The following is a 24,880-nucleotide window of genomic DNA, read 5'->3' on the forward strand; positions in this document are numbered from 1 at the left end:
AATCTGGACCACTGAGTAGCAGTGTTGGTCCACTGTGTTATAGCAAGTCCAAAGTCCTGTTTTCGGATGAAAGTAAATTTTGCCAGAGTCTGGATGAAGAGGGGAGAGGCATCAATCCAAGTTGCTTGCCATCCAGTGTGGAGTTTCCACAGTCAGTGATGGTTTGGGGAGCCATGTCATCTGCTGGTATTTCTCCACTGTGTTATATCAAGCCCAGAGTCAACGCAGCCGTCTACCAGGAGATTTTAGAGCACTTCATGCTTCCCTCTGCTGACAAGCTTTATGGAGATGTGGATTTCATTTTCCAGCAGGACTTGGCACCTGCCCACACTGCCAAAAGTACCATTACCCGGTGTAATAACCACAGTATCACTATACTTTTCAGTAAGCCAACATTTCAGTATTAAAAATCATTTTTGAAATTGGGCTTATATAAAAACATTCAAATTTTCTGAGACACAAAATTTTGGGTTTTCATTAACTGTTCCCATAATCATCAACATGAAAAGAAAAAAAATGAGGAAATAGATCACTCTGTGTGTAATGAATCTATATAATATGAGTTTCACTTTTTGAATTGAATTACTGAAATAAAAATAACTTTTTGATGATCTTCTAATTCATTGAGCAGGACTAGTATATGCCGTACAGACATTGGTTTACCTCCTTTGTTGATCATCCCTCTGCTGCTGTGCTCCCATTGATATGGCTGCACCTTCTGTGTTTTTTATTTTCATGACTATATGGCCGCATGTTACAACAAAAAGAGGATATGTGGACCCCCCCAATAATGGCTGGCATAGATTTCATTCAATGACAAGCGGATCGACGGTGATGCAACAAACGTATTAAGAGCTGTGCGCCTGTTTAGTCCCTATTCACACCGATTTTTTTTTTGCTGTTTTTTTGCTGCGGAAATACATCCGAAATGGACTCCCATGGCAGACGGAGGAGGTTTTTTCCTGCGAGTTGAAAAAAGCACTCGCGGGAAAGAGACAACAACACCTATCTTGAAACGCTTTCCGCCTCAAAAACCCCATTGAAAAATTAATGGGAGACGGAAAAAAAACGCTGCAGCGTTTGACGTGTTTTATGGCAAAAACGCTCAATTTTTTCTCTTTTGCCTGTCGAAGTGGTAAAAAAAAAGCACCTAAAAAACACCTGTGGTGCAAAACCACAAAAAAAACAAAAACAGCTGATTTTTCCAGCCAGAATTTTCTACCTGCAAAAAAACTGTGTGAACAAGGCCTAAATAAGAAACAAGCAGCAGATGCAACAAAGTTAAGACTGGTGTGTGAAACGGCAGTTTTAATAAATCTACCCTATTGGGTAAACATTCAGAGTGCATGGAGAAACAAGTAAATCAACTAAAGAATGGTTGAAAAACAAGATTTGTATTTTGGAATGGTCAAGTCAGAGTCCTGACCTAAACCCTAAACCGTTTGCTGTGGCATGACAGAGCTGTGTACAGTACACAAGGCATCCCAGAAATATTGATGAACTGAAACACATTTGTAGGGAGGAATAATCCAAAATTTCTCAACATTGTGCAAATCTTTTTTGCAACTACAGGAGATGTTTAGTGGAGGCAATTGCTGCTAAATTGGGATCTAGAGGTTATTAAATTCAAGGGTTCATTTACTTTTTCTGCCTGCACTGTGGTTGTTTACTCAAAGTGCTCAATAAGGCTGTATTCACATCTGCGTCAGGGCTCCGTTCAGACGTTCCGTCAGAGCTTTCCGTCAGAACGGAGCCCTGATTGAAACAAACGGAAACCTTAGGTTTCCGTTTCCATCACTATTGCTTTCAATGGTGACGAATCCGGTGCAAACGGTTTCCGTTTGCCTCCCTTGTGCAATGGTTCTGTCATTTTGACGGAATACCGTAGTAGACTACGGCAGTCAAAATGGCGGAACCCTTGCACAATGGTGACAAACTGAAACCGTTTGCACCGGACCCGTCATCATTGAAATAAATGGTGATGCAAAAGGAAATGGTTTCCGTTTGATTCAGTCAGGGCTCCGTTCTGACGGAAAGTTCCAACGGATCGTGAGAACAGAGCCCTGACGAAGATGTGAACGTAGCCTTAGTTAGATTGTTTACTAACAAAATGTGGTCTGATTGCTATCTAACACAATTATAGACAATCAATGCAGAAACCGAGGTAATTCCAGTTTCATCTACTTTTTCTTGTATCAGTAGGTGTATATACATATATATTTATTCTGTCACCGAATAACACCGTATATGTATTGCATAATGTTGAGTAAAGTCACATTGTTATTCACTTCACTATTATGTATGAATCCAGTTTAAAACAAGTCAGCATGCATGTAGCCTAAAAATTATATATTTAGAAATCTATAGTAGCACACGTTTCATAAGTTGCAGAGACACCCATCCTTAAAGGCTATGTTCACCTTTGAAATCGTATTTAAAAAAAAAGAAATAAAACCGTGAAAATACGTGTGTTTCGTGCAACTTTGTCATTACATTTACTAAAAATTATTTTTAAAGATACAGCTGCCTTGTATACTGTATACAGGGCAGCTGTATCTAGTGCTGAAACCTGTAGTCAGGCCAGCGTCACTGGCAGGCTATGTGCCAGTGGGTCCTGATTGAGCGGTTACTGATCACATGAAAGTTCATAATTTAGAGGTGATCGATAACAGGTGAATCTGACACGCAGGACCCGCTGACAATGAACCAACCAGTCAGTGTCGCTGACCTGACGGATTCAGGTCTCAACACACGATACAGCTGCTCTGTATACAGGATACAAAGCAGCTGTATCACAAAAATAAAAATTTACAAAAAGTATTTAGAAAGTTGCACCAAACACACTGATGGACATTTTTATAAAAAAAAAAAAAAAAAACACATTTCAAAAGTTGTACATAGCCTTTAACAACACACTACGGAAGAAATTAGAGATTGTTTTCATGCATTACTGAAAGCACAATTTAAAGTTTACTCACAATGCGGCTTCGTGTAGCTGGTGTGAAGAAGTTCTCTTTGTCCTTTATATAAAAGTCAGTTAAGCGATCCTTTTCAAATGGAGCAGTGAAGAACTCTTGTTCTGGCTTTATCACATCCTCACTTACACTAAAAATCTTTGTGAACCAATTGAAAGCTGAATGCCTTTGTCTTAGATCATTGGGCTGTATAGGCAGTTTAATATGCATTACTTCTGCATATGTACACAGGACCTCCCACGGGGCATGCACCTTCACATACACCAGTCCGTCACTTGAAACCTAAACCAGAATTTATAAGAGTTATGGAATTATTCAACACAAAGCATCAGATACTAAATAAAGCTTAAAAGGAGTAATAGGGAATATGCATGTCATAGAGGGCGGTCCCTGCGAGACACCCCCTAGGAGCCAGAGCAAAGAGCCACTGAATAGGAGCATCTCCCACATTGGCGAACGCGTCCTGTTCATGTAGAACGTTGACAACTATTCATTTGATTGGCTGGCCGCCACTTCCCCCATGGTTAATCACAGGGGGATTCAGCAGACAACTTCATTTTCTAAAGGGGGATGTTATGATGGGACAACACCTTTAAGCATTGCATAATGGAAAGTGCCGCAATGTTCCATTTGTGTTTTTGTTCCTCACATTCCCGCTCTCGGTCAACAGAAACATTCTTGGTTGTATCCTGGGTCTGATAATCCCGTCCAAATGACACAGGTGCACTGCTTATTATTTGCATATGAGCGCTCAAAACATGATCAAGACAGATTTTCAGGCTTTGGATGTAAACAACGTATGTCTCCATTTCCAGACAACAAGCAGACATTTTGAAAATGGTGAGAAATTGAAATACATACTATATTATGAAGTTGCAACTTTTCAGTGTATGTCCACGATGCAAACTTAATTTTTCCTGCAGTGACCATTGCAGGGTAAATATCTGGCTGGTTGAATGGAAGGAGCTTCAAATGAAGAGAGCTGCCGGCCACAGCATCTAAGCAGAGAATGAATTGAGAGGTGGACATGCATGTGCACTGCTCTACATTCATTTTTAGGGGAGTTACGGAAACAGTTGAGCAAGTGGGCCCTGCGATGAGTTTTCCCCACTATTAATATTTATCACCTATCCACAGGATAGGCAATAAATGTATTCTTGCTGAGGGCCTCACCACTAGGACCCTATGGATCTCTCAAATGGGGGTCCTGAACCCTGTTCCTCCTTACTGCACAATCACGATCTTGAACGGAGTGGCGATCGAACACGTGTGGTGCATATCTATTTTATGTCTATGGGGCCCACGGAGGCAGCCAAGTGTAGCGCTTGGCTGTCTCAGTCAGAACCATAGACATTGAATAGAGCGGGCAGTGGACATGCGCAACCGCCACTCCATTCAAAATCTTCCTCACTGTGATCATAGAATGAGGAGAAATGTGGGTCGGGACCCCCCATTCTAGATATTGATTAGTGTCCCAGGGGTGAGGCCATAGTGATCATACATTAAACCTATCTTGTGGATAGCTGAAAAATGTTAATTGTGGTAAAACCCCTTTAACTCCCAAATAAAAGTGAATGGAGAAAGTCGAGTGCATGCACGGCCACCTCTCCCTTCATTCTCTGGCTGGATGAAAGACACGGGATGGGCGTCAGAGGACCCCCATTCCAGAGATAGGTGCGGGGTGCATCTATTAGACATGTATGGCATATCCACAGAATATGGCATAAATGTCTAAGTTTGATGTGTGGATGTCTTTAAATATCTAACTGCAATGCAACAGAATTATGAATGTATCAACTACATAGGAATTTCAATTTTCTACCTAATGTCATTATCCACAAATGGCAACTTCATGTTTTTATATTTTCCAAAGGCACATTAAATGGCTTTTAGCATAGTGCCCTGACAAAAAAAACACCCTTGATAACAGATAGTTAATGCATGAAATGCAGAAAATAGCAGGAATTTAGAAACTTACAGATCTTGTTGCCTCCAGCTGTAAGCCATTTCTCATAAGATTGGACTCGTAGGCCTGTCGCTTTTTCTGCAAAAACGACATCAGAAAGAAGAATTTCATTACAAGAGAACCACCACCAGGTTATACACAATTATGGAGCTATCATTTTAGCCTGACTATATTTTTAATGTTTTTTATAAACATTATTAGAGATCTTATAATAAAATAAGAACAACATTATTATACATAGCATTGATAGAAAATTGGCCAATAGTGTACTAAAAGAAAAGCAGTTTCTAATTCCTATATACAAGGCCGAACAAACATGGTTGTAATACGGCTGCATTTTAGCACCTGTATTATGATTGCAACAAATGGCCTGGACCCCTAGGGCTCTATGGTGATGTAAGAAGTAAAATTGCTGCTGGCCTGGCTGTTGTGGCCATAAGATGGATGCAAAAATGTGCTCAGTTTACAGCGGTCTAAAATCCGGCCTAAAGGTGTTGTCCACGTGAAGGTTTTATTCAGCTTTAAGACAAAATCAGGAGTGGATTAAAATATAAAAATAAAAAACCAAAAAAAAACACCCACAAAAAACAACAAAGGACTATCTGTCCTTTATATTTTCTCTCTTTATGAACCACTCCTGGTTTTGGCTTAAAACCGGCAAAAAAAAAAAACTAAAAACAAAAACTGCATGTAAACTAGTATCCTAAAGCCTCACTCAAGCACATTTCATATATTTGGTATATGAAAAGTTCAGTGTCAGACCGAATGTATTTTAATGCAACTATTCATACAGTCATATTTTATGTCGACTTTTTTTTTTATTCTTATTTTTAATGTGACAGTCACAACCAATTCAGATCAGCAATTACAAAAAGTGCAATGGAAGAAAATGTCGCTGAAAAAAAAAAAAAATACATTAAAGTGGACCTGTCACGATACAATGCTGCCCTATTTAAGGGTAGCATATAATGGGGACAGGTCTGGTCTACTATAAGCCCAAATGGCAGAAGATACAAAAATATATATTGTGCTGGTTGGCCAATAGCGCTCCCCCCCACCCTCTCACCGGTGATTGATAGCTGCCATGTATACACACATTACTAGTTTGATGTATATGGTTTTAAAACTCCTTACAAATGTTTATGACATGTTCACAAGTAAGTCTATGTTCACATCTGCGTACGAGGCTCGGTTCGAAGTGGTGTACGAGGCTCGATTTTGTCACAAAATCCAAGACAAAATAGTACAGCATTCAGTGGTTTTGTCCGGCAAAATCACGGAAACCCATGAGAACTCAAATCAATGGGTTCTGTCTGGCGCCTTTACGCCTCATGCACAGGACCGTGTGTGCCGTCCGAGTAAAGTCAGTAATCCGAGGAAAAGCTAGGACATGTTCTATCTTTCCTCAGATCGGAGACTCAGACAATTTTTCACAGACCTGTTAAAGTGAATGGGTCCGTGAAGACTGTCGGGTGCCACTCTGATACAGTCAAAAACAGCCCAAGCGGCACACAGCGGTCGTGTACATGAGGCATTAGTGTCCATCATCTGATTGATGCAGCACTGCCGGTTTTTTATTTTTATTTATTTTTTCTAGTTCTTCCGGTCCTATGACAGAACAAATAAACGAACGCACATGTTAACATAGCCTAAGCTTTTTTTTTTTAACCAGATGTTTTTACAAAACCCCATTAACATTGCACACTTTGCAGACCATGTGAGGTTCCCCTCCCCTTTCTTCATTCTAAACAGCAGCATGTCCACGAGAGGTCTAGGAAAAAACATCTGTTTTTACAATGGAGCTGTAAAGCAGCATTTCTATTTTTTTAGGATGTTATTTGGAAGTATTCACCCCTCTTATGGCATGAATTTATTTTTGGAAATGTTTAAATGTATATTTGTAACAACTTGTCATGCGAACCTGCCATAGTTATTTTTTAGTCCAGGCAAATGTAACTGATGAATAAGTGGTGAACGGTGAAAAATTAGTCATATGGGAAGGTATGTACCAGAAATGTATTGTTTCTCAGTTTCACTGTAACACAATAAACAAAAATAAAGGTGTGCTTAGTAACAGAATTTGACATTTCAGTAAGTATGAAAACATTTTATAGTTGCAGATGTGAATGGCCACTATGGCGCTGTGTCAGTGTCACTGCAGTCAGCCATACAGTCATCATCTACAATGAAGGTGTGTCAGACCACTTGCTCAGGCTTCTGCACAGCCTTTGAGGCATCCGTCACTTACACCAGTTATAGACGGACAGTGCCGGATCCACATTCAGAAACACCGAACTTTGTTTGATGAATTCAACATTCATCCAATAAGGCGAAAAAGTTACTTGAACAAGAGAAGAAAGACTTGTTCCTTAAACAAAAGTCTACCACTCGCCCCACGGCACAGTTTTCACTTGACATCAAGCAAAATCCAACAATAATTCATTGTAGGACACCCTAATATGGAATACGCGCTTGTGCGCACACAACTTAATATAGCTTATTAACTAACCCTTCGTGCAGTTTAATGTATGCACGGAACAATTGATCCATTTTTTTTATATATTTTAAAAGAGTGGATTCCACAGAGGAAAAAATTAGTCTATATATTCTACAAGGGGAAGTCAAACAGATGTAGGTGTTCCCAGCAGATGAAAGGGGCTCAAAAATGTCAGTTATGCAAAAATTAGTCGTCAAAAAGCTTGCCCCGTACATAGAACGTGTTATGATCACCTGAAGAATTAACTGAACACAATGAACAATTCGTTTCAGGTAAGACTGGGCAATTATGACCTAAATCAAATTCCCGATAATGTAACCTCGATAACGATTATTGAACAATTAAGGCCAAACCCCTTTTTGCATGCCACGTCCCCTATTTGCACGCTATGCCATTGAACTCATATTTATCCCCTGAACCTGCTGTATATAATATACCCCCTGACAATGTCCCCATCCAGTATATTGCCCTCATAGTGCTCCTCACACAGTATAATGCCCCATAGCTGCCCCCACATAGTATAATGCCCCTATAACCGCCTCCACAGTATAATGCCCCCATAGCTGCCCCCACACAGTATAATGCCCCATAACTTCCCACCCTACAGTATAATGACACCATAGCTGACTTTTACGAAGTATAATGCCTCGATAGCTGCCGTCACACAGTATATATAGTCCCCCATAGCTGCCCCCACGCTGTATAATGCTCTCACTGCTGCCCCCAATAGTGCCGGATAAAAATAATATACATACTTGCCTAACCCCGTTCCAATGACGAGTGGAGGAGATCCTTCTGCTCCTCCGGTCTGTGCAGCTCGGCGCAGACAGGCGCGATGAGGTCACAGTCTCACGTCCATCGACACAGTGACTGGTGTCACTGACATTACGGTCCCCTGCTCTACAATGGGTTTCAACTGTATCTTCGTCCTGAAAATGCAGATACTAATTTTCCTCTCCCGCTCTCTGATCACAACCTTCTCTCCTTTACTATAACAAACGCTCTGCCACCTAAAAACATGCCTACCCATCAGACATACAGAAATCTACATGCCATTAGCACTCAGCAACTCATACAGTCTACAGTTCACATTGTCCCCCATCTCTTCCCTCTCCTGTCCAAATCTGGCCGCCAAACATAACACTCTGAAAAACGCTTTGGATGAAGCAGCCCCGCCTACACTCCGAACCACCCGGCAAAGACATCCACAACCATGGCACACACCTCAATCCCACTTTCTTCAGCGGTGTGGAGAAAAATCGCACTGGTCAGCAGACTTCCTTCATTACACATTTATGCTGAGAACTTACCACTCTGCCCTTCACAGAGCCAAACAAGTCTATTTCATTTCTCATCTCCACACTATCTAATAATCCAAAACGCCTCTGATACTTTTCATTCCCTCCTTAGTCCTAAAGTGCAGACGCCAATCACAGATCTCAGTGCTGAAGACCTGGCCACTTATTTTAAAGTTAAAATTGACAACATCCGGCATAATATTATCTCCCAGTCCCCTAACATCTATCCCCTTCCCTCCCGCACTTCCTCTTCACTTTCAGCATTTGAACCAATAACAGAAGAAGTTTCTAGGCTCCTCTTCTTCCCGTCCTACTACCTGACCTAGTGATCCTGTCCCCTCACACCTAGAGTCCCTCTCCCCAGCTCTCACTAGTCACCTGACTAAAAATTTTAACCGCTCTTTCTTCTGGAACCTTTCCCTCCTCTTTTAAACATTCCATTATAAACCCATTACTGAAAAAAAAACAACTCTTGACCCATCCAGCCTTGCCATCAACCAGCCTCTAATCTCCCCTTCATCTCCAAACTCCTGGAACGCTTGGTCTACTCTCGCCTTATCTGCTATCTCTCTGCTTACTCCATTCTTGACCCATTACAATCTGATTTCCACACTCTGCACCCCACAACTGCCCTTAAAGTCTCAAATGATCTCGAGGGCTAAATTTAATGGCGGCTAAATCTAATGGCAAATACTCTGAATCTTCTGGTTCTCTCTGCAGCCTTTGACACTGTAGACCACGCGATGTCTATTCACAATGCCGACACTTCGGTAACGTTTGTGTGGGACTTACAGTACAGCACATAGAGATCACGCTGTGCGGTCATTTACAGCATTAACTCGCAAGATCACGCTTGCTGTCTTTAAGTCCCACATAAACGTTACCTAAGTATGGGGATTGTGAATAGACATCACATCCTGGCTGGAAGCGATGTCTATTCACTCTCAAGGCACTTCAGTAACGTTAATGGGTGAGTAAGTGACAGCACTTCATGACCTCGCAAGATCACGATGTCGGAGTACATGAATGGAGAGAAGTGTATGACGCTGATTGGTCAGCGTCCCACACTTCTCTCCACAACGCCCACTTGGTCAAAAAGTAAAAAAAAACACACCCAGTTGTCTATTAAGAAAGTCATTAGCATAAATCTAAAATAGGTCATAACGCTGTCAAAATTTATCATTTTTCTAAATAAAAACCCCTGCTGTGATCTACATTACAGCACAGACTACATTATGTAATAGATAGGGCACATATAATGTGGTGACAGAGCCTCTTTAACAAGAGTTTTTCACATTTGGTCTCTCCCTTATTTCCACATAGATTGTAAGCTCTTGCGAGCAGGGTCCTCACTCCTCTTGTATGAATTGTAAAGGAGTTTTGTCACTATGTAATGTCTCATATTGTCTGTACAATGTACCCCCTGAATTGTAAAGTGCTGCGGAATATGTTGGAGCTATATAAATAAAGACTACTACTAATAATAATAATGATGATACACAAGGAGAAAATAATTGATAAAAAAAAGAAGAAATTCGCAACAGGATGTTGATCAATTGAGCTGAATTTCGATTATTTTTAGATTAGTTGCCCAGCCCTAGTTTCAGGTGACTTTTCCACAAATAAGCGGTCGTGTGTACATAAGGAATATCACTTTCCTTAGCCATTATATGACGTATACAACATTTTTCCAGCAGTTCTCCCATATGTATGCTCTCTCTCTAATGGTCAGTTATCCCCTAGTGGGCAGAGAGAAGCTGCTATGTTGTCTCCTATACACTGCTCGTCTTCCCACAGTTGTGCATGGCCACCATTAGAATTCCTTCCTTCAGACAAATTATTTTTTTTAAATAGGAATTTTTTAATGCTTTCTTGTGTGGTGGTTTTTTTCTATTTATTATACGAATAATATGCTTTTTTTCAGGCATTTTTTTAAACCCTATAGAGAAGCCTATGGAGAAAAATGGCAGAGGAAAATAAAAAAAGACAATACCTACAGCATGCTGCATTTTTCAGAATAAAATGCCATTGACCCGAAAAAACGCACCGAAGGGCCAGGAAAACCCTCACAAAACAAAAAAAAAACAAAAAAAAACAATCATTGTTTATGGTGCGTTCTATATTTCACTATAAACTTTCAGCTAAAAATCTATCCACAGAGTTTTTGGGCTAAACAAAAAAATTTTTTAAAAAAAAAGCTACAAAAAAAATAAATAAAGCATTGTGCGAAACTATTCTTATTTTTCATGTGAATTAAAACTCTGCCAAAAATCTAACTTCAAAAACAAAATTTGTTTATAGATCTACCATGTACACAGTAGCATTCCAAAAGCTAGACAGACCAGTTTTGCCCGATTTTCATAGAAGCACTGTGTTGCAAATGGCAGAAGACATTGACGTAAGAGAGCACATACACACACCTTACAGCTAAACATACTGCATAATCATTGTGGCTGACCGCTTCAAAATTAGTATTCATTGCACATATTGACTCTGCATTGGTGCAGGGAACGGTAGGACTTTGCAGTAACAAATTTGCATTTACTCAACATAACCAGCTTGGTAAACTAGGGTTGACAAATTTTCAGGGTATGACTAATTGAACATATATTTTACGTGTCAACAATGGAGCCGACTTTCAATAAGAACCTACATAGACATCATTGGAAAATAACCCAAAAGTGCCATTATTACTTATTTAATTTATTTTTGGCTACCTGAGTTCTGGGATTTGTCCAGCCCTGTCTTAACCAACCAACCTCTTTCTACAATTCCCTCCTCTCAAATAAACAACCCACTGTTGGCAAATATTTGTTCCGGTTTACCCATTAGTAAGTCAATCCACTGCAACCCAACCATAATGTAATAAAAGTCTATGATGGAGATTAAAGGGGTCATCTGGGGACCAAAAATTGCTTTGAATGTATTTTTGTGTGAAAAGAAGTCACTTACCAATGTATTATTATTTTTTTAAATTCTGTACTGTATAATGCAGTTCAAACCCATTGAATTGGTCCCAGAAGTCCTTAAAGAGGCTCTGTCACTACATTATAAGTGGCCTATCTTGTACATAATGTGATCGGCACTGTAATGTAGATTACAACAGTGCTTTTTTATTTAGAAAAACTATAAATTTTTGACAGTTATGACCTATATTAGCTTTATGCTAATGAGTTTCTCAATGGACAACTGGGCGTGTTTTACTATATGGCCAAGTGGGCGTTGTGGATAGAAGTGTATGACGCTGACCAATCAAGTGTCATACACTTCTCCCCATTCATTTATACAGCACATAGCGATATAGCTATATCGCTATGTGCAGCCACATAAACACACTAACGTTACTGCAGTGTCCGGATAAGGAATATACATTACCTCCAGCCAGGACGTGATGTGTATTCAGAATCCTGACCACTTCTGTAGCGTCTGTGTGAGACTACAGCACAGCGAGATCTCGCTGTAAATGACAGTTTACGACTTAATCTCGCGAGACTACACCTGCTATGCTGTAAATCACAGAGAAGTGGTCAGGATTCTGAATACACATCACGTCCTGGCTGGAGGTAATGTATATTCACTGTCAGGACACTGCAGTAACGTTACAGTGTGTTTATGTGGCTGCACATAGCGATATAGCTATATCGCTATGTGCTGTATAAATGAATGGAGAGAAGTGTATGACGCTGATTGGTCAGCGTCATACACTTCTCTCCACAACACCCACTTGGCCATATAGTAAAAACACGCCCGGTTGTCCATTGAGAAACTCATTAGCATAAAGCTAATATAGGTCATAACTCCGTCAAAAATGATAGTTTTTCTAAATTAAAAAAAAACTGCTGTAATCTACATTACAGTGCCGATCACATTATGTACAAGATAGGCCACTTATAATGTGGTGACAGAGCCTCTTTAAATTTTCCTAATAATGATGATGCACAGACACAGCCCCACGTGACTGACTGATTGCTTCCTGTGCCGTGTGTTTTGCCGTATTATCAAGCGAATGACTGCAAGGGACTGGAGTCCTCGAGCAGAGCATCAGCTAGCGCTCTGCCGGAACTCCAGCACTGCTCCTGCTGATGCTCTGTTTGGGGACTCTAGCACTGCTGCAGACGTCACTGTCCATATATGGACAGTGACGTCAGGAGGAGTGCATGAGTGCATGAGTCCCTGGCCACAGCATCAGAAGATGGCTCTGCTCGGGGACTCCAGCGATAGGGAACTCCTGACGTCTCTGTCCATTTATGGACAGTGACGTCGGAAGCAGTGCTGGAGTCCCGGGCAGAGCGGTTTGCTCGGGGACTCCAGCTATGTGCCAGCCCCTTGCATTCATGTGCTTGATAACATGGCAACACAAACAGCATAGAAAGCAAGCCCTCAGTCAGGCTGGGCCGTATCTGTGCGTCAATACGAAAACTGCAGGACTTCCGCACCAATTTACCGTGTTTGAACTGCACGATTTAGTGCAGAATTAAAAATGAAAGTACGTTAATAAGCAACTGATTTTCACATAAAATATAAATCCAAAGCAATTTTTGGTCCCTGGATAAACCCTTTTAAGTGTTCCAACATATTTTTTTGTTGGAAATCGGACTCTCCGGGCTCTCCCTTATTCAGGCTTGTTTGGCTCAGTTTATGTGGGCAGTTACCGGATCTTCATCTTTTTCTCACTGGTGGTTTTGTAGTCTGTACTTCATAATTATTCTGCCCTGGCTGAAATGGAAATCGACTCTCCACGCACAGACCTCCTGGTGAGCTTTATGAACTTGTGTTTACAGACAGCAGCTGAAGAGGCAGATCTACAGTGGGGAAGAAGAGAGCAGCAGCCTGAACCAATGATCAGACAGTAAATGGATTTCAGACTACCTCCGACTCCCTGTAGATACTGTAGTCACAGATCACATAATGGAGCAGAGCTAAAAAGTAGCCAAGCAGCAAGAGAAAAATAAATAGCAGATAAGCATAACTGAGGTACGGACATGAAAAATACATGTAATCTCATGACTGGAAATCCACTTTAAAAAAGGGCTGTCTGGACAATCATCCTCCTGGAGAAACATTTGAATTGCACCAAATACATAATTTCCTCTACAACCAACATATGGGCACATCCTCTACCACTTCTACTCTGTTAAAACTAGTTTGTAAAAATTACCTATTTGGGTCGAGGTATAATTTCCAAGCTTTAGCCTATGTTCATACCATACTGATTTGCCATAAGCAAATCTGCCATGTATTTTGTAAATAATCCACGGCAGTAATCTTCAGCTGAAACTCGGATTTCTGCTGCGAATTGGCCAGCGAACCCACATCTTAAAATCAGCAGCATGTTCATTATACTGCGCTGATTTTTCCTGGATGTGAATCGTGTTTAAAATAAAATTGCTGCCGAAATGCAAATGGTTCTTTCAGGAATAAGGCTTGGAATCCGAGCTTAATTCGACAGCTCGTATGAACAAGGGCTTACGCTTCCCTTAATGCCCCCACTCCCACATCATGTTAAATTAAAGACTATGAAGCAATGGGAAATGGGCATTACAAAAAATAATGGAACAGCACGAGCGCGAAGACCTACGCAAAAAATATATAGATTTTAAATTGCAATTTAAAATAGTCTTTAAATTCTGTGTTTCATATGTCTATTGCATTGTATGCAGTCACACAGCATATGTGCACCTGCACATTTATTTTCATTTTGTTTGGATGTACGGACCAACTTTGCTTTCTTTAATGGCAAATGGACATTGGCAGACCTCGGACATCCTCCCCCTTCAATAAACGTATCCCACCGTCTCCTACAGCAATGCTTCTGGGTGACAAGCTACCAGGCGTTGACAAAACTCATCATCTTATTCAATTGCTCACACAGGCTATCAGAATCCACATAGCCACCAGGTGGAAATCACCTTCCTTATGCTTCAAGGTAGTCAAAGATTGGATTGATTTAATATTCTCTTTTGAGCCCAATGAAAATACAACAATGCAATTAGAGGCTATCGGGCAACTAATCCATTGAATTTTCCACCATCATCATCATCATCAATAGGCAACTCTCAATATGAGATTGCCATTGGTGTGTCACATTTGTCATAATCCAATTTGTGGCCTTATGCAATTGTATTATGATGCATTTACTTTTGCTTCATATTCACGGTGCTGGATTTTAGTTGGAATATCTCACAACAAAATTTTATGAAACTAAAAAGTTTGTCTAGAATCAGAAAAAAGGGTCTGTTTTTCTCCCCTCAGAAAAGTGCCACTTTTGTGCATGGGCTGTGGCTGGTATTGCGGCTCATCCCCATTATAATAGTCCTCCTTTGGCATATATCTACCATACTGTATTGGCGCTGCAAGTGAATATGCAGACATAAAACATAATTAATCGTTTAACGATTTCAACTAATTGTTATATATAAACGTACCTTCTTTTTTACATAACAGAATGCTCCTATTCATTGTGTGCGAACAGGATCATTTTAATAATGTTAAATAAGGCTCTGTTCACATCTATTTCAGGGGTTCCGATAGGGGCCCCTGTCGCAGATTGCTTCATTTTTGCTGAACAAAATAGCACAGCATGCAGCACTATTTTGTCTGGCAAAATGACGGAAACCTGATGGAACACAGTCAATAGGTTCTGTCAGGCGTCATTTCAGACATGCGACGGATCCGGTGCTTCCGTTTTTCTTGTAACACTATTCCTATGACTAAATAGAATAACAGAAAACCAATGCCGATGTGAACGGAGCCCAACACTTACCAGTGTCATTTAGTTACAGAGACAAAATAATGTAGTCTCAAAGAGAAAGAGAAAAAAAAAAAAGCTTCTGAAAAGTTTACACTAATTGTAAATTTAAAAAGGGGTTCTTCCAATTGGGATAACTCTTTCAAATTGAGGGCCCCAGGGAACAAGCTGATCATAGTGGATTCCATTGCTGGTACCGTGATCCACAAAAACTTGCATATGCCGTCCTGCGCTCAGTTTAAAATATAGCAGAAAATCTGTTATACTTTGCTTAAGATGATTTCTATCTAACAAAAGAAAAGGACGCTTTAAGCTTATTACACGTATATCTAAAAGCCACAATACAGAGATAGTAACAAGAGGATTGTTTTGCTTCACTTAGTAGAAAAGCTACAACCCATTGGCCAGCTTAATTATACTACAGAGACACTAAGCTACAGCAACAAAACTCTCCGAGGTATTCTGCTCTACACCACAACAGAAGAACCAGGTTATAATTAAAGCTAAATATATTCACAGTTCACAACCACATCTTGACTTGTGAGAAAGCAGATTTTTACAGGGTAAATCTGTGCCTGGACAAGTTACATCTTGAAGATTAAAAGGTTGTGGGGGCTTTTCCTTTTATGTAGTAAGGTCCATAGAGTTCACCACCACTGCTTTGGTTTTTATGTTGCTAGTAATCAGGAGCTAAAACATAACTGGAAGGATTTCTAAAACGTTAGTAAAGTAGAAACAGGATTACAATCTCCTCCTTAAAATTAGGCTAGATCAGATTTCCTTTATGCAAAAGTGAGCAATTTTCCCTGTACTCAAAATCACGATTCATCTTATGCAGTAGAAATGCTATTTGCTGCGATCTCGAAGGCTGGGTTCACACAGAGTTTTTTGCAGGTGGAAAATCTGCCTCAAAATTCTGTTTGGAAGTTTGAGGCAGATTTTCCTCTGCCTGCATGCAGTTTTATGCCAGCGGCGCTCAATGGAGGTGGGCGAAAAACGCCACCAAATACGCTTTCTCTGCCTCCCATTGATGTCAATGGGAGGTCAGAGGCGTAAATGCCCGAAGACAGGGCATGTCCCTTCTTTCTCCAGCGAGACTGTTTTACCGCTCGCGGGAGAAATCCGCCTCCGCCTCCCATTGAAATCAATGGTAGGCATTTTCGGCCGGTGTTTGACGAGTTTTGCAGCGCGGTTTCCACGTAAAAAAAACTGTGAACCAAGCCTAAACCTGCAGTTTGAGTTAGCCTCCTCCAGACAAGGTGGCTCTGGAAAAAAATAAAAAAATAAAAAGTCTGCCTCCAGTGGTGACATTTTGTAGTGACCAAAATAGACTTGTCTCCATAGATGGTGTCAAACCACTGGACCGCACCAATTCTAAATGAATGTACTGTTTCCATATCATTGATGAAGGGGGAAGAGTGAACGAGCAGCCATTTCTCTGCTAAGAACAGAGACCAGACAACCCCATTCCCAAGATGTAATCACCGATCTGATATGTATTTTTCTCATTTTCTTCTTTGATGGCAGTGATACTGGGTTCTTGCTCCAAACGAACAAACATGCATGATATTTGTACCAAAGGCTGGCGATAAAGTAATATTTGGCCAATAACCATTAAACACATGGTAGCAAAATTATTATTCTTCAAATCTGTTTCTTTAGTAGGATATTTAGTGGAGATGTTCAAATATCTCCCTCGGCAGATTAGTATCTTTATCACTACAACCAACTTTTTTAATTCTATATAAAATGTTAATAAATCTGTATAAAAAAGAAAAAAGAAAAAAAAAAAAAGAAAAAAGATTTTTAGTTTAATTAAAATCGGTTACATTCAAAAAGTCCAAAATATAGCTGCAAATGAAAGTACGGTACACTGGTCGGTTAGACGTCTGTAAAACCATATAACAAATCACTTAAGAAAATGCTTTTCACATCCATTTTATGTTCCTGGGAAAGAATGAAAAATCAGAACCGCCTAGCGCTCACTCTCTCCAATGGATTGTAAAACTGGAAGATTCCCATTAACTGTATGACTTGCACATACTACACATGCGGGGTTAAATTGAAAAAACATGACTACATTAAACACAGCCAAATGAAAATCATGCTGCTTTGTGTTCCACGATTAGAGACAGAAAAATGTTTTCCAGGATGTAGATTTCTAACCAAGCATTTATTAAGCAGAATCCTTCATTAGGAGGCCAAAAAGAGGAGTTTGTGGTATGAAAAATAAAACAAAAAAAGGGGAACATCCTACCAACATCTGGAAATATCCCACTAGTAGGACACAAAAGGATATTGGTGGGCCTCAGGACTTCGATCAGTATAACCAAATCCTTTCATTTTCACTTGAAGCTGGATACAAGCACAATGAATGTCTCAGAGGGGACTTATACATATTTGGGTGGGTGGCGGCTTTTAAGAAATAGGATTACTAGTGTCTAGAAATTACTAGACCCAATAATAACAATCTCAGTCTTCCCTTTATGATGATTTTTTTGGTCAGATTCTCCTACTAATTTTCAGACTAGATCGACATTCAAACAATTCTATACTTTTACATAAAAGTGTTGATGTCACTCGGATGTAAGAAAAAAAACAAATCTAAGCCTTTTCTTGAAGCCATCAACGGTTTCTGCTAAAACCAGCTGCTGAGGTAGATTATTCAACATATTCAAAGTTCTTAGGCTTTGTTTACACAACCGACTTTTCCGGAGGAAAAAACAGCCGTGGAATGAGCAGAAATTATGCAGCAGAAAGCCAAGGCTGACCCTCAGATTTTTGCCATTGTTTTGTAGTACAAACAGCTGCGTTTCTGCATGCAGATTAGCGCCAAATGGGTATTATCTGCGTGAGGCTACCAGATGCAGTATGAAGCAGAATTTGCAGCAGAAACCGCGTCACTTTTTTCAGCGAGGTGGATTTCAATTCTGCCTTGTATGAACAACGGGGCGGTTTCCTATTAAAGACAATGAGAGGCTTTTTACAAGCGGAAAACGTGTCAGAATCATGCCTCAATGAACCTGGTTTTCTCCAGATGAATAGTGTGCTCTGTCTTTTGTGGGGATTTTACATGGAGCAGTTTTTCACCATATTTTTTGATGGGCCTTTAATATACTTAGATAGATTTATCATGTTCCTCCTTAGACGTCTCTTTTTTTTCAAACACTAAATACAATTATTTTATTATTTTCTTATAACTAAAATCTTTCATGCACCTTCAGTTTTGTGGCTCTTCTTTTTACCTTTTCCAACTCCAGGTCATCCTTTCTATGAACCGGTGACCATAACTGAACCGCAAATTCTAGATGAGGCCGCACCAACGCTTTGAAAAGCGGCAATATGTCCCTGTCCCGTGAGTGCATGCCTCTTAATACACAACAATATTTGCCTTAGAAGCAGCTGATTGACATTGCATGTAGGGTTGCACGATGCATTGAAACTTCGATACGGTTTCGATACCGTGCACCCTCAAACGGTTCAATACCGTTAATTCATGTATTTCGATGCGAAACTGTGCAGACGCACAGCTAAGTATAGTAACACATGAATGTTGTTAGAGCAGGGCTGCGGCTGTGTGATGCAGCAATTGCCCCGCTCCCGAGTCCTGACAAGTGCGCGCGCCGCCAGCATGACGTGATGCAACCAGCCCTAGTGATTGCAGGCACTGAAGATCAAACATGGCGGGCGTACTGCAAAACACCCCCCTGTTCGGTCTTCAGCGCCGGTGCTCATTAGTGCGGCGCCGGCCGCATTACCTCATGCTGACCGCGCACACACACTTGTCAGGAGCGGGGCAATGGCTGTATTATACAGCCGCAGCCCTGCTCTAATGGCGGAGATCAGAGAAACCTCTCAACTCCGCCTCTATTCCCCAGAGATCTGCGATCAAAGCGGATCACAGCATTCAATGGGTAAATTGAGAAGGGGGGGGGGGGGAATGCCCTTTGGATTCCGTTACAGGGAATCAAGGGACATAACATATATGGGCAAACAGCCCAGTGTCCATTGAAGGACATATGAAGAATGCAGTTTATTAGTACCCAGATGCATAACTGAATTTATTCACATGGAATCTCATTTGCCAAGTGGATACCAAGACACTCAATGGGGGGGGGGGGGGATATATTTAAGATTGGCATTTAAAAACGCAAGTCTAAACTAATTTACGTTGGCTGTAAATCAAGTTGAATAATAGTGGTCCCAGCACTGAACCCTGGGGTACACCACTTATAACCGGGGACCATTCAGAGTAGGAATCATTTACCAAAACTATCTTGATACGGTCCTTGAGCCAGTTTTCAGTCCAACTACAAACTATACATTTTAAACCTATAGACCTTTAAAACAGATCGTGAGACGCTTTTGCAAAGTGCAAAAAGACTATATCCACAGAAGCTCGCTTGTCCAAGCTTCTACTTATCTTCTCAGGTTTGATAACTTTTGTTCTGGTTATCACATTATTTTTATTCACATACCTTTTTGAAAATAGGAACCACATATGATTTGCGCCAGTCCATTGGTACTTTGCCAGTCATTAGAATCTCTAAATATTAAATAGTCAAGGGTATAGAAAATACTGAAGTGTGTTCGTTAAAGCCTTGTTCACACTTCCTTTATTTAACTTTTCTTGGACTGGATCTACATTCAGCCAATTACGTATATTAAGTTGATTAATAGCACTGGCAGGGACTAGGTCGGCTACTTTAAATTTTTTTGTATATACAGCGCTAAAAAACGAATTTAGTATCGGTCTTTTCTTGATCCCCATTGATAAACTCCTTGTTACCATAATTTAGGGGTCCTTTATGCTCAGACCTTGTGTTTTTGCATTTTTACACTTAAAGAATTTGACAGCCTGTCTTTATCACCTTTTTACTGTTAATGTTTTGGGTTTTTTAAAGCTCTGATTTACAAAGGCTAGAGCTGACCTGGAAGGTGGAGGTGTTTTTTTTAGTTGTTTATACACATTACCTATAGGAATACATTTTGAATTTTTTTGCCCTCCCAGCCCGTGTTTGCTTTTAGAGCTTAGACAAAATTAAATTATATTGTAACCAATGTTAGCAAGGCTTTCCTCGAACAACGACCATTTACAACAAGCTTTGCATTGTTATAAAGTACCAGATCCAACATAACATTACTTCTAGTCCGGTCTACCACATACTGTCCCATAAAATGATCCTGCAAAAATGTGATGTATTTTCTACCCTTTGCAGTTGAAACCGAACCATGACCCCCCAATTAATATCTGGGTAATTGAAATCTCCCATTATCACTACAGTATCAGCCGGTGCAGCCCGCTCCATTTTTTTTTTATTTAGCTGACCTATCCTCCTGGGAAGGGGGTCAATAGATTGAACTCCCAAACAATTTCAGTGTTTACTTCCTTTTGTAATTCCACCCACAAGGTTTCAATCTCCTCACAATCTTCACCCACTATTGCCTCTTTCACAATCTTCATATCACTTCTCACATACACCACCGCCTTTCCTATTTGCCCTGTCTCTCCAAAAGACAGTAAACCCTGAAGATTGAGCCCCCAATCAAATTTGTGTGAAATCCTGTTCCATGTAAAACCCCCTCAAAAAACAAGGGGGCACTCCCTCCGTCTGGAGAAAAAAAAGGTTCAACCTCTAGAGGCGACAAACCTTCTTTACTGTGAGAACTGTGATACTATGGAATAGTCACCGCAGGAGCTGGTCACAGCAGGAACAGTAGATGGCTTTAAAAAAGGCTTAGATCATTTCCTAGAACAAAAAAATATTAGCTCCTATGTGTAAAAATGTTTCCTTCCCTTTTCCCTTCCCTTGGTTGAACTTGATGGACATGTGTCTTTTTTCAGCCGTACTAACTATGTAACATACCATCTGCTTTAGGAGAAGGTTCTTCTTTGTGCTCTTGGTCTGCTCCTTCAGGGTCTCATCTTCATAAACTAAAATATAATCAATTCGCCTTTGATCATCGTTGAAGTATAATGATTCTGAGTTTTCATTAAACTCTACCTAGAATTAAAAATATGAATTGTGAATCAAAACACACTAAAAATAACTGCAAAATAGAGCAACAAGATCTTTATCTAACTGGTGATCCAACATCTTGCTGGAAAGTCCGACTAGTTTCCATAGGAGTTTCTTCTAAACCGCTATGAAACATCCACACCAATGACAAAAACAGGAAATCAACCGAAAGTTGGGAAAGTCAACGCTTCCTGAACTTTGCAATGTAAAAATAAACTCAGTATGATTAATATTCTTTTAAAATAAATATGAATCTATACAAATGTATAATCAAGTTTTATTATGCAAGTCAAACACCTTTATAAAATAGTGTGATTACATCAAACATCATGTAGATCAGATATTTATTTCCAGAATCATTTTATCTATAGCAAGCACACACAAAAAAATTAAGAGCAAATAGGTTTCAGACCAGGGCAAATTGTTAAACAACCTCTCAGCATTCTCTGGAAAGTTGGTTATCGCTTACATATACATATTGTAGGCAGCCATCCATAAATGTACAATAGCGGTCGGCTGAACGCTCAATCTGCTAACAACTTTTCCTCCTGCTTGGAGTGTGCAGATTTTTTCAGTGGGGAGAGGGGAAAAAAGCCACTGATAGGCCCCCCTGGCGGTGGATTATCTGCTGTGGGAACAAAGGATCGGGCACATTGTATTCCACCTTCTTCCATCGGGGGAGGGTCGGGACATCCCCATACACACTAGGTACTCAGCGGAATCGGGTACCGTTAACTCCTTTCTGTATATCCATTTTAGCATTACAATTTCAGCATATACATGTACAGTAGTAAGTCAAAGTTTAAAAACTTCATCTCCCCCCCCCAAAAAAAATAAAATAATTAAACGTTAATCAATACTTTATATGTACCCCAAAATGATTTTATTAAAAAATTTGATTTATTCTGCAAAAAACAAGCCCACATCTATGGTGAAACTAAAGTTGTTTCTCTTGGGCAAATTTTTTGTCCCCATGAAATATGTTTCTTAGTAAAACATATACGTAAATTAGATATAGATGATGCAATTGAAAAAAAAAAAAAAAAAAAACTCATATTGCAAAAAATAAGACCTCATACAGCTATGTCAACAAAAAAATAAACTTTATGGCTCTCGGAATGTGGCGACATAAAAACTTTCCAGAAAGGGTTAATGGTGCCAGGAAAGTCTGAACAACAGACCTTTTAGCTGTAGGTCTGGGCCCAGCTAAATCAGCAGCTAAAATGCTGATTTACAGTGCATACAAGATTTGTCCCCCGTTAGCCTCTCCTCTTTATTTCATTCATGCTTGCATTAAAGTCTATTATTAGGCGTCTTCAGCTCTCCGGGGTAAAGTCAAAGCAGCTATGCGCTCTAATAACCTTTAGCAGCTTTGTTCTAGGGAGGCTGGTTGCTGGATTCAGGACAGATTGGGGAGAGAGAGGGGGGAAAGATAGGGGGGGAATGAGAGAGGCTGTGAGGACATTATGTTAGAGACAGCGGACAGACAATCACTGGTGTTCTGTATTAGAGCAGGGGTGATGTCACAGCAAGAGGCATATAATTGGGCGTCATCAGCTTAGAGATTGTACTGGAAGCCAAATCTGCTGATAGTTTGTCCAATAGGGGCTGTGTAGAGAGAAAAGAGGAGCGGACCTAGGACTGAACCCTGAGGAACCCAAACAGCAAGGGGAGGAAGAGAAGTTGTAATGACAGTAAATAATACACTGAACGAGCGGTCAGAGAGGTGGGAAGAAAACTAAGGGAGCCAAATGTCCTTGAGGCCAATAGAGTGGAGCACACTGAATAGGAGCTGGTGGTCTACAGTGTTATAAGTTGGAGAGAATTAGAAGAATCAGTAGAGGGTATTTGCAATCAGATTTAGCCATCGGGAGATCATTTGTGACTTTAGTAAGGGCACTTTCTGTTGAATGCAGAAATCAGATTGGAAGCAGTCGAGAAAAGAGTTGGCAGAGAGATAGTGGATTAGGCGAGGGTAGACCAAGAGTTTCAGAAATTCAGAGATGAAGGGAGATTATAGATAGGTCGGTGCAGCGCAGGATGGACCAAGAGATGTTTCCAGTAATATGGTTATAATAGCATGTCCGAAAGACAAGGGAAAGATCCCAGGAGAAAGGTTAAAAGGGAATCATCTATTGTTTAAATCAATTTTCAGGTTATATTTTTGGTGATTTTTTTTCTTTGTCCATCAATATTAAAAGAAAATATCCTAAAATCTTGCAGTTTTCACTCTTGTCACTGAGCCTCACAATAGACTGTCACTTCCTGTTCTGTAGAGATCACTTCTCAGAAGTAATATCACAAGAAGGATTACAATGAAAGGTAACACCTATATATAGATATCACAGGATCCAACATTGACAATTGGTGATGGACACAGCTCCACTCCTATCCCTTTCTGCACAGTGATCTCTGCACAGGTCAGAGTATGCAGAGAAAATGCTCCCATAGAAGTCAATGGTTCTCAGGTTCCTATAATCCATGTGGCTGCTGTAAAGCATCTCTCTAAATGCGGTTAAACAGCAGCTCAGGTAAGATGGCTGCCACCATAATCATGTACAGAAAATAAAAATCGACAATCAAAAAATAAAAAAACAGATCAGAAAAAAAGGATTTTAATTCTGAAAAAAATAAAACTAAGTATAGATGACATTTTCCCTTTAAATATTTTAGTTAGGTGACTAGTGACCGCTGGAAAGAGACTGGACGAGGTGTGATGGGATAGGATCACTAAAGCAGGTAATAGGATGCGAAGAAGAGGGGAGCCTAGAGTCTTCTGTTATTGGGTCAACTGCGACTGCGCTATTGATTCCGTCGAAAAAATGGAAACCTGCCAGAACGGTGACAAACGGAAACCATTAACAATGTTTCCGTCACCATTCAGATCGATGGTGATGCAAACGGAAGCTGTGGTTTCCGTTTGACTTTCCGTTGCGGGGTTCCACGACGGAAACCTCCGACGGAACCCCTGAACGGAAAGCCAATGCTGATGTGAACAGGCCCTAAGAGGTTGAACGTTGCAACTTCAACTTATTACCTGCCACAAATACTTTAGGTCACTTTCAACTGACATTTTTTTTTCAAGCTTTCTTTACAGGGGAGGGGCTTACTTGTCACATGACTGTGTGCATCTGCTAAACACCACCCGTGTAGGAAAAGGTGACATCTTTCCTGGTGTGGGAAAAAAATAATTTATGGAGAGAAGACCCAGCATTTGCTACAATATAGAAACTATATTGTAATAGCAAATACCGTAACCTACTTGAAAGCTGTGAAAGAAAAAACTAAGTATGACAGCACAGTGATAGATTTCATGTTTACAGAAATTAATATTACATGAACTGTTTAGATGTGGTTATTAAAAGTTATTGTATAC

The 24,880-nt window shown here is 40.2% G+C and overlaps 1 protein-coding gene across 1 annotated transcript in view; it reads right to left on the reverse strand.

Annotated features, from left to right (window-relative positions):
* The window catches only part of ANO6 (anoctamin 6), an 81,460-nt gene that overhangs the window by 39,310 nt on the left and 17,270 nt on the right, over positions 1-24,880 (reverse strand). Inside the window, exons 3-5 of the mRNA XM_075857033.1 lie at positions 21,352-21,489; positions 4,954-5,019; positions 2,979-3,257 (exon numbers count right to left, since the gene is read on the reverse strand). Of these exons, the coding sequence (XP_075713148.1) occupies positions 2,979-3,257; positions 4,954-5,019; positions 21,352-21,489 (483 nt within the window). The remainder of the gene's footprint in view (positions 1-2,978; positions 3,258-4,953; positions 5,020-21,351; positions 21,490-24,880) is intronic.

Source organism: Rhinoderma darwinii, chromosome 3 (genome assembly GCF_050947455.1).
Source record: "Rhinoderma darwinii isolate aRhiDar2 chromosome 3, aRhiDar2.hap1, whole genome shotgun sequence".
Taxonomy (NCBI): domain Eukaryota; kingdom Metazoa; phylum Chordata; class Amphibia; order Anura; family Rhinodermatidae; genus Rhinoderma; species Rhinoderma darwinii.